General features: G+C 39.8%; 2 protein-coding genes across 3 annotated transcripts; both read right to left on the reverse strand.

Moving 5' to 3' along the window:
* Nucleotides 1-4048: 4048 nt before the first annotated feature.
* LOC124276754 lies at nt 4049-6240 on the reverse strand. Of its 2 annotated transcripts, XM_046712405.1 has the most exons (4): nt 6070-6203; nt 5389-5505; nt 4789-4914; nt 4049-4527 (listed from the first exon to the last, which is right to left on the reverse strand). In XM_046712405.1, the coding sequence occupies exons 1-4, from the start codon at nt 6158-6160 to the stop codon at nt 4484-4486; spliced, it is 378 nt and encodes a 125-aa protein (XP_046568361.1). In that variant the 5' UTR covers nt 6161-6203; the 3' UTR covers nt 4049-4483. The 2 variants fall into 2 exon arrangements, with proteins under 2 accessions (XP_046568361.1, XP_046568362.1); XM_046712406.1 differs by lacking the exon at nt 5389-5505 and having other exon boundaries at nt 6070-6240.
* A 260-nt stretch (nt 6241-6500) lies between these two features.
* Nucleotides 6501-8057, reverse strand: LOC124276757. Its single transcript, XM_046712410.1, has 4 exons — nt 7504-8057; nt 7212-7239; nt 6806-6830; nt 6501-6506 (listed from the first exon to the last, which is right to left on the reverse strand). The coding sequence occupies exons 1-4, from the start codon at nt 7772-7774 to the stop codon at nt 6501-6503; spliced, it is 330 nt and encodes a 109-aa protein (XP_046568366.1). The 5' UTR covers nt 7775-8057.
* Between the last annotated feature and the right edge of the window lie 7703 nt (nt 8058-15760).

Below are 15760 nucleotides of genomic sequence, written 5' to 3' on the forward strand. Positions count from 1 at the left end.
TGAATTCCGAAACCCATTTTTGCATTTTAGACTATTATTCTGGATAATCGACTGCCGCATCTGACCACCCGACGGGTCTAGTGTGGTTACAAGAAGAGCAATAATAGTCAGCAATAACGACATTATATTAAAATGTTTTATTGATCTCAAATGCAAAACAATGCATAACAAAAGGCATGGCTGACAATTAGGAACGTGAAAATAAGCAAAGGTAATCGGATTTATACAAAATAGTGAAAACTTCATGATGGAATACCACGATAACGACAAAAATAAAAAACGTTTTTAAAATACCACAAAACGCATTGTTGACATTTAGGAACGTTAAAATAAGCAAAAGTAATCCTATCGGATGTAAACAAAATAGTGAAAACTTTATGATGGAATACCATGATAACGACAAAAAATTAATTTAAAAAATACCACAAAACGCATTGTTGACAACTAGGAACGTGTAAATAAGCAAAGGGTAATCCTCTCGGATTTATACAAAATGGCGAAAGGCTCTGAAAACTATATGGTGGCATACTAAGATAACGACAAAACGAAAGTTACAGCTCCATATCTAATTACAATGTTTTAACGTAACCAGGACTAACTTGTATCAACACACACACACGTGACAAAGATATACACATACAAAATAATATTAAACACTTATAATGCACCAGCATCCACGCATGCTCAAGGCGCCATGATAAAATCAGAGAATAACATACAAAAGCGTCTTCTTATTGCTCGCCACCTCGGGTTATCTTTAGGTTTTACTTCTAAACTATTGTCGTCTACCCAACTCCATTTTGTAAAACCCGTGAAGATCCGTGTTAGAACTGGTCAGCAACCCACGCCTGTCAGAGGCGACTAATGGGATCAGGTTAGTTAAGCACGCGGACTTGGTTGACAAATGTCATCGAATTTCAATTGCGTAGATCGATGCTCATGCTATTGATCACTGGATTGTCTGGTCGATCATATACAGACCGCCACCATACAACTGGAACATTGCTGAGTGCGACGTTCGACAAGATCCAAACCAAACCAAACCATACAATGAAAGGAGGTGTTACCAGAGTGTACCAAAGGGAAAACATTGCGCCATCAGTTGTTGTCAGTTTCTTAAGGCGTGTGAATCGAAGTTTGTAGTTCAAGACAAATACTCCCGTACTCATAATCCACTAATGGGCAATGTTCACCTCCAGCTAGCAGCACAAGGCACACAGAATGCCATAGCATGAGTTCTGGGTGCCGTTGTACAAAGCGATCTTAGCGCTAAGGTGACCATACCTCAACAGAGACTTAAGGTAGTGTTAGCGCTAAGGTGACCATACCTCAACAGAGACTTAAGGTAGTGTTAGCGTTAAGGTGACCATACCTCAACATAGACTTAAGGTAGTGTTAGCGTTAAGGTGACCATACCTCAACAGAGACTTAAGGTAGTGTTAGCGTTAAGGTGACCATACCTTAACATAGACTTAAGGTAGTGTTAGCGCTAAGGTGACCATACCTCAACATAGACTTAAGGTAGTGTTAGCGTTAAGGTGACCTTACCTTAACATAGACTTAAGGTAGTGTTAGCGCAAGGTGACCATACCTCAATAGAGACTTAAGGTAGTGTTAGCGTTAAAGTGACCATACCTCAACATAGACTTAAGGTAGTGTTAGCGTTAAGGTGACCATACCTCAACATAGACTTAAGGTAGTGTTAGCGTTAGGTGACCATACCTTAACAGAGACTTAAGGTAGTGTTAGCGTTAAGGTGACCATACCTCAACAGAGACTTAAGGTAGTGTTAGCGCTAAGGTGACCATACCTCAACAGAGACTTAAGGTAGTGTTAGCGTTAAGGTGACCATACCTCAACATAGACTTAAGGTAGTGTTAGCGTTAAGGTGACCATACCACAACATAGACTTAAGGTAGTGTTAGCGTTAAAGGTGACCATACCTCAACAGAGACTTAAGGTAGTGTTAGCGTTAAGGTGACCTTACCTTAACATAGACTTAAGGTAGTGTTAGCGTTAAGGTGACCATACCTCAACATAGACTTAAGGTAGTGTTAGCGTTAAGGTGACCATACCTCAACATAGACTTAAGGTAGTGTAAGCGCTAAGGTGACCATACCACAACATAGACTTAAGGTAGTGTTAGCGTTAAGGTGACCATACCTCAACAGAGACTTAAGGTAGTGTTAGCGTTAAGGTGACCATACCTTAACATAGACTTAAGGTAGTGTTAGCGCCAAGGTGACCATACCTCAACATAGACTTAAGGTAGTGTTAACGCTAAGGTGACCATACCACAACATAGACTTAAGGTAGTGTTAGCGTTAAGGTGACCATACCTCAACAGAGACTTAAGGTAGTGTTAGCGTTAAGGTGACCATACCACAACATAGACTTAAGGTAGTGTTAGCGTTAAGGTGACCATACCTCAACATAGACTTAAGGTAGTGTTAGCGCTAAGGTGACCATACCACAACATAGACTTAAGGTAGTGTTAGCGCTAAGGTGACCATACCACAACAGAGACTTAAGGTAGTGTTAGCGTTAAGGTGACCATACCACAACATAGACTTAAGGTAGTGTTAGCGTTAAGGTGACCATACCTCAACATAGACTTAAGGTAGTTTTAGCGTTAAGGTGACCATATACCTCAACATAGACTTAAGGTAGTGTTAGCGCTAAGGTGACCATACCTCAACATAGACTTTAAGGTAGTGTTAGCGTTAAGGTGACCATACCTCAACATAGACTTAAGGTAGTGTTAGCGCTAAGGTTGTTTTATACAACAGCACCCTGATCTGTCATCCATTAAACACTTTTTGTGACATGATAATGAGACTCATGATCCAACTTACACACAAGGGATGCTTATACTCAGTACGCCTAGTCCAGTGAAGGAATGCTGGAATAACTGCTGTGAAAATAGGGTAAACTTTGAATTTCTCTCTTACCCCTATGGCCCTGCTTTACTACTTGGTCGAACCGTGTTCCGCACTGTATTACTTTCTTACACGGCTATAGCTAGACACTAAATGTTTTGGACGTATATTTCGGGAGCATAATCGACTTGTGTAACAGTATAGTAACAAAAGGTTCAAATCAACAGATTAACATGCACGAGGCTTAAAAAGGACATGATATTTACGATTCATTTAAACATAACGAAAACAGGTCCCCAGGATCAAATCAGCAATAAAATAATATAAGAACAAACCCCCAAAACGAAGGTAATTTGTGAAATAAAAAGGAACTATGTATGTTAAAGGAGTACTATATACAATGATAGTCCGAGATCAAGTCCAACATAAGCCTCTGTAAAGCTTTATTTCATTAATTAAGCTTTGTCAGGCCCTTAGATCTCGCCACCATCGTATATACTACTTTTGAATCCCCAGTTAACTTCCCGGCCACACGTGACACAATAAGCGCCGCTATGGCCGCGATCCTGATCACGCGGCTCTATGTCGTGTTGACCTCGAGGAAACAGTTTAAGGTGAATCGCATATGATCTCTTTGGTGTTCGAAATAAAGGCTTGCTGGGCTTTTCGCACCCCCTGTTCAATGTCCGGTTTTTTCTCGTCTTCGCTGATAGCAGACTTACGAGACTTTGACCGGATTTCTTGTTTTCATCTTACGGTACTTGTCGAGTTCAGAGAGGATTGAACGAAATTCTTCCTCTGAGATCTTACTGTCAGTGAGTGCCATGGAAATACGCTCACTTATCGAGAGCACAAAATGGTCAGGACTACTAGATTGGTACTACCTCTTTGCATTTTTCCCCGCAACAATAGTCGAAACTTTCCAATTAGAGATTTGGTAGTTCCAATGTATAGCACTACATATAGCAGAAGATGGCAACCGAAACGACTTTCCAACAAATGGGCCTGCGGGTCGAAAAATCTGTAGGGGAGGACATCTACTCCTAGAAAATACTGTAGACAGCAATCTTGTGTCGAATATCGCCTGCACCGACTATCTTGCATGGACCGATCATTACAAAGATCTGCATCATTGAGTGGATGTTGTATTAATTAAAGCCATTCCAAAATGTTCCGCATACGACTTTAATCTTCCGTTCGTACCATCGCTAACACTTATTAAAAGAAACAGCAGATGTACTACTTATTGTGAAGTTAGTCTTTTGGACACTTGCTAACCGATTTGCAGAATAGAAGCTTTCTTCTTGTGAAATAGTCACATGATATCAAATGCATCAACAGTTTGTTTTGGGTCAACTGCTGTCATTTCTTACACACGACTGCGTTTGCAATTGAGGCGCTGATATACATTATACAAACTCGTAATTAAAAGTTAACGTAGTAAGCATATAAATGCAGCAATCCCAGACAACTCTATCTACTGACATAGCCCATGTGATAATGAACATCCTTAACATCCAGGACCTGGTTTATGTTACGGAGGTTTTTAAAGTATCAACACAGGGACAAAACTACTTCAACGTGAGCTTCTAAGTTTACTTGAATCACTTTTTCGGCTTCTGCACTTGACTAGACACATCCTCCACATCTGGAACAAAACATGAGTCTCATCAGACCTGAAATACCACAACTCCAAATACAGCTCATGCGCTACATACACCACATACTCTACATACACCGGGTGCTCTACATACACCGCGTGCTCTACATACACCGTGTCCTCTACATACACCGCGTGCTCTACATACACCGCGTGCTCTACATACACCGTGTGCTCTACATACACCGCGTGCTCTACATACACCATGTACTCTTTATACACCACATGTTGTACATACACCACACATACCCTCGGCTGCTGACTTCTTGGATTTGTCAGGTACGGCATAGGTATCTCCACCTTCCAGTCCAGGCTGATTCAGGTTTCTGTCATCGAAGTTAGGTTGATTCTTCACCTCGCTGGCTTCTCCCTTCTCTGTAGTCAGATATATTAAGACTTCCTTCAGTGGCATAGAGAATCTGGTATGACACAATATGCTTAACAACATCATCAGCAAAATGATACAAAGACTTTAAACTTATCTCTATATATGTACCCAGGGTGATGCTTCTTCTCACCCGGGATCTCAACATAGAAATGACACAATGTGACCTAGATGTAAAGGTTCTTTGATTGGCAATGTGAACTAGGTTTAACACTGTGTAGCAACCCATAGTGGATGTACATCAGCACTTTCGTAATAAATGTGAAAACGTCTCCCATACTGAGGCTGACACAGATGTCTAGTGTTGACTTAGATGTTCCTATTCATGTGGACATAAACTACAAATAGATGGAGGCTTGTGTCAAGACTTACTTTAGTCAGACCATTTTGGAGGAATGCCAGGATAAGGCAGATAAAATAAACCCATGAGCACAGACTTAGTGCTCGCAAAACAAGAAACGTACCCTCTGCTGCAGACTTCTTGGATTTGTCAGGTACGGCATAGATATATCCAATGTCCGGACCAGCTTGACAGTCATCGGGGTTAGGCTGAGTCTTCACCATACTGGTTTCTCCCTTCTCTGTATTCAGATGCAATAACAACATCATCAGCAACTGATACAGGGACTATGAACTTACATAATGAATCAAACAAGGTGAACCCAGTAATACATGTAGTTGCACAGAAGCTCCCTAAAACCGGCTCACATAAGGTGAACATTTACTGATCAGTTGTTTGATTACCCGAGTGTGGATTTGGGCATCTTCAAATTGCCCCGAGTTCTTTGTACATATTGTTATGGTGTCCACATGTCCTCTCATTCATGAGTGAGTGAGTTTAGTTTTACGCCGCACTCAGCAATATATCAGCTATATGGCGGCGGTCTGTAAATAATCGAGCCTGGACCAAACAATCCAGTGATCCAACAGCATGAGTATCGATCTGCGCAATTGGGAACCGATGACATGTGTCAACCAAGTCAGCGAACTGACCACCTGATCCCGTTAGTCACCTCTTACGGCAAGCATGTGTTAATGAAGATCAATATTCGAACCCGGACCTTCACAGGTTTCATTCATGAAACATGTTGGCATACATTTTTATTGACACGCTCACGTTGTCAGATGTAAAAAACCAGACCAACCCTGAGATGGAGATGCAGATTCCCGACAGTCTATCTGTGCGTAGTCATCATTTCCCGGGCCACTGCTGCTGTACATGGGATTTTCTTCCATCACTGTAACAAGAGCTGATGGTAAGACTTGGTGTTGTGGAGGAATGGGGAGAAACATAAACTTTGTGTTTATATTAAACTCTCCATTAGAGGCTGGACATACTTGGAAAATTGCTGAAGCGGCGTAAAGCAATATTTACCAATTGTTCCATCACGTAAAGAAAGAAATATAGTAAAGAATGATTCATAGACGAGATTATGAATATTAAAGAAAACGTCCTTACTTTCCAAATATCCTGGCCATTCGATCATGGAACTGATGAAACGGAGAACTTATGTTTCTTTTCCTGAGTTACTGCAATGACATGGCTTACATTGTCTACTAAAGTTTCTGAATGGCTTCATTTCTGAAATATGTTATGATATAGAAAACTTCAACAGTTAATAATTTCCTTCCTCACTTGTCTTAATGTCGCCGGGTATAATACACGAACATAGACTGCCGTGGAGCAAACTTTGGAACGTCTGACGGTTATCTCCCATTTGACAGACACCCAATTGACAGACACTGAACTGAACAGTATGTTGTCAAGTGACGCTGGTAATCATCCTCTATGGCTTAATCGTAGTTCTATTTTTTTATTTGATATTTGGGGGCTGCTAAAGGAACGTGACATTAGATTCATTGCATACAGGTCGTACTTACCAGCTGCCACAGCATTTCTGGTTGTCTGGAAATATAGAAACATGATGGACACCGTATCATGCTAAAAAAACTATGAATATAAGCAGACAAGAGTTAACATGACTATAAAGATAATGAATTTATATAGCGCCAGTTTCAAAACGTATTTGCTCAACGGCGCTGAAAAGAAGGTATCACAGACATAATATGTGGATCGCTACAGTCTATAGATGGTATAAGGGACAGGACAAGTTTGTAGCGGTGATATCGAAATACAGGCACACGCACACAAATACGCAATTTGTAATCTACCGGTAAAGGGGCACAAAAGCTTCACCTTCGTTAAAGTAGAGAATGAAAACAATACACAGAATATATCTACATTTTTAGAAACTGGAACATTCATATATATATTTGCTTTACTGACCTGTTGGGATATGTCGCCGCTTGTCCGTCTGCAAGAAATAGACGAGAGGACTGAATTACTATGTGTAAATGCAAATCGTCAGTTCATTGATCCTACATGATTAAACTGCATCATATGCAATATATGTCTTCGTTATATAATGCTTGAACGTGACAGGGCGATTTACTAAAGATCAATCATGATCCGATGAAAATGAAATTTTGACATTTTGAAACAATTATTTATTAAATTTACTTGTTGGCCTAGAGACATGATAGGCATAGGTAGAAACAAAGTCATCACTACATTTTACCATCAGGATGGTTCATCCCACTCTTCCATCTGTAAAGAGCACATCCAGTGATGACGAGAACCAATAAGACGATCCCGCCGCCAGCAGCTCCACCAATCAGAGGAACCAGGGTGTTTCTGGATGGCGACTCCTTATCTGTTCTCTCTGTTGTGTATTCTGTTGCGGCTTCTGTTGGGTTGGATGACGATGCGACATGACTGCTAACTGTCGTCTGCAGAATACTGGTGGTAGGTGCTCGAGTTCTGCGTGAAGTACTTATCTCTTCAAACATATATATTTCTCATGTTCAGACATCAGGACACAAGATATTCAAGGCTATAACACCGTACATAACGCATTGTTACAAGCCAGGGCATATCTCAAAATATATTTAACAGGTTGTGGAAACATTTTGACACAAATCTAATGATTTTAAAACGGGAAATACAATGTTATGTAAAATGTCGTGATATTGTAACAAGTATGTGTTCTTAATCATGAATGCCCATTCTCTCTCTGCACGCGCATGTATGAGTGTGAGTGTTAGTGTAAGTGTTAGTGTAAGTGTTAGGGTTAATGATAGTGTAAGTGGAAGTGTTATTGTTATTGTTAGTGTGAGTGTAAGTGTTAGTGTGAGAGTGTGAGTGTTAGTGTGAGTGCTAGTGTCAGTGTTAGTATGAGTGTTTAGTGTTAGTGTTAATGTTAATGTTAGTGTGAGTGTTAGTGTTAGTGTTAGTGTTAGTGTTAGTGTGAGTGTAAGTGTGAGTGTTAATGTCAGTGTTAGTGTAAGTGTACGTGTTAGTGTTAGTAATAGTGTAAAATGTTAGTCTTAGTGTTAGTGTAAGTGTGAGTGTGAGTGTAAGTGTTAGTGTTCGTGGTAGTGTTAATGTTAGTGTTAGTGTGAGTGTAAGTGTTAGTGTGAGTGTGAGTGTGAGTGTTAGTGGTAGCAGGGGTGTGAGTGTTAGTGTGAGTATGTGAGTGTGAGTGTTAGTGTTAGTGTGAGAGTCAGTGTTAGTGTAAGTGCTAACACGAACACACAAAATGACTGTATTACCCAAATTTACTAACGTCAGGAAATACTCGTTTCATCCGGCGGCCATATGAACAACGTTTGAAATCTACGTATCATCTGGCCGTCAGATTTACACACGTTTAAAAGGGTGTTAAAATAAACGAACATTCGACTCTGCATTTACATGTATTTCACAGGTGTGTAAATCTGGCCATTGTTTCCATGTGTTTCCTAACATGTGTAACATATGTAAATGCTGTGATTGTGGGACATGCATTTCAATACCCTTGAAATCTTGTATGACCAGGGTTAGGTTTGTCATATATTTTGTACATGCGTAAATGGTTGGAAATGAGTAAGTATAGTGTTACAAGATTAGCACTACTTTAACATGTATTTCAATGGTGCTGTAATGTAACTGTCACATAGGGGTTCGTTAGCGCGTCCGACCACGCCATAATGTACTGAGATAATTAGTAACACATGGTGAAGTGATACCCATGACCGAGCACCATTAATAACGTACGTGTCTTTCTTGACATACACATGGTGTCTGTTTAAAAGGTTCAAATATCGGGCCTATGGGCCAAAGCGATATGTATGTTAGGGAGTGTGTGTGTGTGTGTGAGGAGAGAGGGTGTGGCATGGGGTAGGCCTAGGGTGGGGTGGTGGCGGTGGTCGGTGTTGGGGTACTGATAAGTCTTTCTGACCAATAGGTAATATCATTTATACTTTTGTAATGGAAATTACATAACAGTTTAAATAACTGACCTTAGGTACACTTCTTATATATGCTATACTAGGAGACACTGCTCATTACAATAAAACACAGATCTAGACGAATGTGTTCACACAGACATGAACCGGTAGGTCCCTAATTTTAGTGCTCACTTGTATGAGTTATCCGACTGATCATAACTGAACAAATTTCATTATCTATACTTTCATAAAAGATGATTACAATGTATTAATGATTGCTTTATTGTTATTGGGTGAAACTGTTAAAAGTACCTTCGTACAGAATTTCGTGGAAACAGAAACTGAAAATTACTAGATCAATGGAAAACTAAATTGGATAAAGATCGCAAACAATCATTATTTATATTCCACTTTTTTTAAATTATCAGTGTGCAGATCATGTCACTAACATAAAAACTGAAGGATACATGGTGACAAAACTGGGTTCAATCTTGAATGTATAATAAATGTACCAACAGTAGTATCAAGGAATGATGGGATACGCTCGTGGCTAAAGCGCGTTCGCTTGTCAGGTTAAAAACCGGTGTTTGATTCCCGACAAAGGCACATTAAGACTGAAAATATATTATTTTGATAAAAGGCAAAGATCTTAATTTCAACTGAAAAAAGAGGCGAAGTAATTTGGACTAACAACATCTATATTGGGGCTACAGGTGCAGGAAGCATCTTCAATTATAAAATCACATTCCACAAATATCAGATAAAGGTTTAAATGACAAGCATATTTATTGGTATCTTGCCAAGCTCTGTCCTCTCCCAATGCAGTATAACCAGAGTGCTGTGGTCACTACCTCCGGTGGCCAAATTCAGCAATCCCATTACTTTACAGTATTTTCTTACAGGCATATATTGGAAAGTTAACTTTACGGGTATGGAAAGAGTGTGTGTGTGTGTGTGGTGGAGGACGTGCAAAGTATTAGTACGCTGATATTATCCTTCAAAAACATCATATGTACAACAATCACTTATCATTATGGCATTACAAAAAGGCCATATTTCCAGACAGCATAACATCACCTTTGGCTGGAGTTCCAAATAATTTGACACCGAAAGCCTGTCAGTTAACCCAAAGGAAATAACCCTTGTGTTTTAAAGTGATAGGCACAATGAAGTGTAGGTTGCCATGCATTTTATAGTCTGTCTCACAGTCCCTGAACCACATTATTTTCCTTACTGTTTAGTCTGTCTCACAGTCCCTGAACCACATTATTTCCCCTACTGCCAAGCCCTCTGTGCAATGCTAAAGCCTTAAATGAAGCAAGTCTAGATCTCCTCAGGTCCAGGGTCTATTAACATCTGCAAGAACCCTAACTCACTTTGGGGGTCGGGTTACAAAGTAAACATATCTATAGCTAACTGCAGCCATGGCTAGCCGGACTGAATCTCGTGTCTCCCTGGGGCTCAATTTAAATGGGCTTGTTTGTTACTATCAAAATTATATATATTCAGACACTAAGCGTTAGTCTATGTATTTTCCGATATGATGGAAATACTAATATTGACCAGATAAAATTCTAAAGGAGCCTTTCTTAAAGCAGTGACTTAACGCCATACATAGCTAGACTTGCTTAGATGATAGACTTCATATAAGGCATCACAGATATTTCACAAACATGGTACAGGACCCTTAGCCTCATTAGCTTATTGCCTCACCACTTGCGAATTAAGCGTTGGCAGATGTAAATGTTACTGGAGATGTTGGTCCCGCCAGCTGTGGGTGTTCGGTATGGCTCTCCATAACCCGAACCCTGCAGTGAGTTTTCCTAGAGACGGAAGGGGAGAAAATATCGTTCTGTGACTATGGAAAACCAAAAATGTGGACAACACACCATTGTTTGGGTCTTTTAATTGTAAATATGATTCAAATAGCTTAACCTAGATTTCGATATCCTCCGAATGTACATTTGGTGGAAAATATACATTTATCCCGAGACAAGGACGAATGTTTATATATAATTAAAAAATGTAACAGCACTAGTATCCATTTTGTCTTTTGTCTTCTACCCGTCAGAACTAGATTAACAACTAGTCTCTGATATGAACATATTTTACAGAAAAAAGTTGATAGTAAAAAAAAGAATATTATATAAGGAAAAGGAGCCCTGAGACTTTCTCCTGAAGCTGTGAAAATCTAGACTTGCCACATTTTGTAGACTTGCGTGGGCTTGGATATATTTGCTTCAGGGTCTGTATGACAGACGACGTCCCAACACACGCTCAATCACATGTGTCTCCAGGTCACGGAGAATCAGTGGTTAGAGGCCCGTATTGCAATTCTCGTGCGTTTGCCAGGCACTTAGCAAGCCATGTTTTTCGTGTAAGCAATATGAGCTGCAAAGCCTTATATTTAGGTGGTATTGAGGGCTTGTCCAACTTTCATTTTTATGAGACCTGAAGAGTTATCGTTTGACGTTTGATGATTTCAATAGCTTCAAAATATGGTGGAAAGACTTCCGCCTGTATCCCCCCTTAAATTTCATTCTAGTCAAATCATATCACCTGAATATATATTCCTCATCCGATAAGGATGATTTTTAACGTGTTTTGTTTATTTAATCTGAACATACTGAAAGACATATAAATGCCACTCAAAGAAAGTTTTCCTCATCGTTAAAATTTAAGGGGGAGGGGTGGGGAGGTTTGGGGGTTACGGACGGAAGTCTTACCACCATGGAAATTCAAGTGTGATTTCCTCATATACAAATATGTTTGGACATATTTTATACATGTCAGCTGCATTGATACAATACCATACATCGAGTATTTGGTGTTTTTTCTAAAATAATTGATAAACAAATGATAAATAAACAACTGCATTTCAGTGATGATTCACATATAATCATGACTGTAACAAAACATCCTCATACATGTCGATGGAAAAACAATCATCACTGAAAGCTATGATATGAAGAATAACCTGTTTACTGTAATTTACTGTAAATTATTTTTAGCAAAGATCATGTGAATGCTCGAGCTGTTTTCATAATGGTAGCTACGCCCTGTTTGCATGTGTTGTTGACGCGGCATGGACTGCTTGTAACATCACTATTCGATTATGATTCACAAACACATGCCCACGATATGGTCGGAATCGTGCCACGGATTAGCAGATACTTATCATGAAAACAGGTTTTTATGTAGGTGACTTGAAACTCGCTTTTACAAAGGCCTATAGGTTCGACCACAATACATTTCGTTTTACAGCTTCTCTTTTCTTAACATGCTCACGTCAAAACGTATTTAAATTCTAATCACAGATTAAAGAACAACACAATAAATAGTATGCCAAATTATCGTTACCATGACAACCCTGTGATATTTCACCTTATGTAAGAGAGTAATGCAGATGATACTGTCGGCTGTAAATTTTGATAAGTTGCTTCATCGCTATCAATAAACACTGGGTATCTATACAATTATATGTGTGATCAAAGGCCATATGATAGATTATGTGGTCTCTGGTGTGATGGAGGAGAACTTGCGTCGCTAGTTTTCTCGATAATCTGAACACATGTATGTAGCGTGAAACCGGCAGATACTTTAGAATAAAGTGTTTGCCCTACCTGTAACAACAATGTCCCGTGTCTATAAAAGGGATATAATGTGGAGATGAATGACATGTACTTTTATCTTGGCCCGTTTATGATGATACATACTGCGATCTTTCACAATAATCCCTCTGGCTATCAGATTGAAGGTGCGTTTTAAACATAACCGGTATTTCTATTATTGTATTTATAAAGTTCTTCGAACGTTCTCCATATACGTCCGTCATATACATCGCGCACTACCCTTTTCTCTTTTGATCTTCTCAAACGACTGTTACAAGTTCGAAGAATCTTGGTCAAAGTAGAAAAGTCTTAAGACTATTCCCTACAATTCTGTAACTTACACATTGTACCCTAAATGGGTAGAGCTTTCGTTCGGGGGAATATCAGAAGGACAACGATAGAGTTATTTCCAATGTTGTAGAAAGATCTCCACTTACTTAGGAAAACACTGAGATATTGTATTCATGTCGGAATGATATTTTCAGCCCCTGTCAGATCAGAACCTGAACATGCGATGTCCGCGTCTGTGGACCCGTGAAGGTCCGGGGTAGAATAGCCCTTCAGCAACCCATGCTTGCTATAAAGGCGACGATGCTTGTCGTAAAAGGCGACTAACGGGATCGGGTGGTCAGGCTCGCTGACTTGGTTGACATATGTCATCGGTTCCCAATTGCGCAGATCGATGCTCATGATGTTGATCACTGGATTGTCTGGTCAGACTCGATTATTTACAGACCGCCGCCATATAGCTGGAATATTGCTGAGTGCGGCGTAAAACTCAACTCACTCACTCACTCCGCGTCTGTGTCAGACTAAAGGCCTATAAGATGTTTAGCAACACTGGGGCGTAATAGCCATAGATCTTCTCCAAACAAGGGAATATACATCTTGTGAGAATGACTTCTTCGACAGGGAAATTTACAGCAATGCGACATCACAATTAATTACGTGATATTTACTCGCAATCTGAGTTATGGATCGTCAATTTAAACAGGACAATATAGACGAATTTCACAAAAGGCACGGAGATCCAACATGTCTATGATATACTCAGAGAACGCACCCGCCTGTGCTATCCGGTCATAATCGCTACTCGATAAAAACAATTTTTCATTTCATGTCTCACAGAATATATAATTTGATATGGCATTGTTTCTTATTGTATACTTTTGCGTTAGTGAAACAAACTTTAAAGTTTATGTATGGCGTTTATTACAGCAAGTGCAATAATATTCCAATTATGTACTGCCACAATTATTGTACAGTAGTGATGCGCGAGCTGAACAGACTTAAGAAATTACGAGTTGGTTCGTGTAGCATATTTGACTGTGCTCCAAGAGAGACAAAGTGCTATTCTTTTGGGGCAGCTAGGGACACTTGCTAGGACAAAGGGGCAACGCATCGCCCTTTGTTCACCACTGAACCTTTCAATCCCTCGAAACATGCACCTCACAAGATTTGCCAACACCACAGACAAGGCGTAACTGATACTGGTAGCAAGAGCGAGTGCAGCTTAATAAGGCGTGTTAGCTTGCGTAATACCGCTTTCTTTGTCAGGCTCTTTGGTGATAAGAATATTGAGGTCATGTGAACGTTGATTTCAAACGTACTAAAATGTGTGAAAGTGAAATTACATGAGCCAAGTAATTCACATGATGGAAACATATGATCATCTTGCTTGAATACAGGTAACATGATGGTGTATGAACCGTTCATATACATACCCCTGAAATCCGGTATGATACATAAATATCTAAGGTGTGTAAACATTTGCAAATTTGAAAATTTACTTGTGTTTCCCCACCTAAGTAAATTCACATGTTTCCAACCCGAGTAAACTTAGAACGAAATCGGAAATTTCAGCACCCACTGAAATTCAAAGGAATGCATTGGAAATACTGTATGATCATGTATTTACCGGGGTATCTGTTTTGCAATTCATATTTGGAAATCCCCGACAATCCGGTCAGGGCATACATGAACGAGGTGCTTGTGCATACGAAAATGTACGATGAGCATATGTTTCAAAGGTATAGATTCATATGAAATATATGCCCGAAGTTAGGAAATATCTGAAAACATACGTAAACCCGGTCATGGCATGTATTTCCTACTGTATTTACGTATATTTCAATGGTTTACTATCCGGTTTTTGGTGCTGTGAGGCTATAGCCAAATCTGCATTTACTAAAGCAACGAATAGACTTGAAAAACTTATTGATGAACAGAATGTTCAAACCCGGACGGAAATGAGAAATGCAATTGACAAAGTTAATGATCGTCAGCTTCAGGCTATCGAAGTATGTGTGGCATTGGCTGAAACATTCCAAACGATAGGAGATAAAGATAACATGACAAAAAGCTACAGACGAGGTCACCCAAATCGACGTAATTGGGAATGGAGTGCAAGAACGAAAGAGCTCAAAGAGTGTTTTGAGAGCTAGGAGGGTCCGATGCGAGCTCATTTAGCAGTGGTAGAACTGGAGTATCCTAGATTGTTTAGAACTGAAAAGCAGGTTGAAAAGAAAAGTATATTCCTGTTGTCACTTCTCACATAGAACAATTGGAACCACATGTTAAGCCATTCGTTGATGCTAACTCAGGTCAGAGGCCACAGATCAGTGCAAGTGATTTAGGTCACATGACTAGGTCTAAACCCCAACACAAATGCATGTTATGTATGCACCATCCCTGAAGTTGTAGCAGATACGAGCAGTTACAATTTGGGACATGATATGTGGAAACAATTGAGACGCGTTTCCATTCCTACTTTTCGGGTGATGCAAAATCATATGAAGGTTTTAAAGCGGCTTACATGGCCTGTGTACACAATGCTCCAGCTACACCTGAGTACAAGCTTTTACAGTTACGTCAGTACATCACAGGGGACGCAATGAAAGTCATACAAGACTTGGGTCATAGTGCGGCTGCATGACATGAGGGTAGCACTGGATAG

Source organism: Haliotis rubra, unplaced genomic scaffold, assembly GCF_003918875.1.
Source record: "Haliotis rubra isolate DU_JTF1 unplaced genomic scaffold, ASM391887v1 Scf2127, whole genome shotgun sequence".
Classification (NCBI taxonomy): Eukaryota; Metazoa; Mollusca; class Gastropoda; order Lepetellida; family Haliotidae; genus Haliotis; species Haliotis rubra.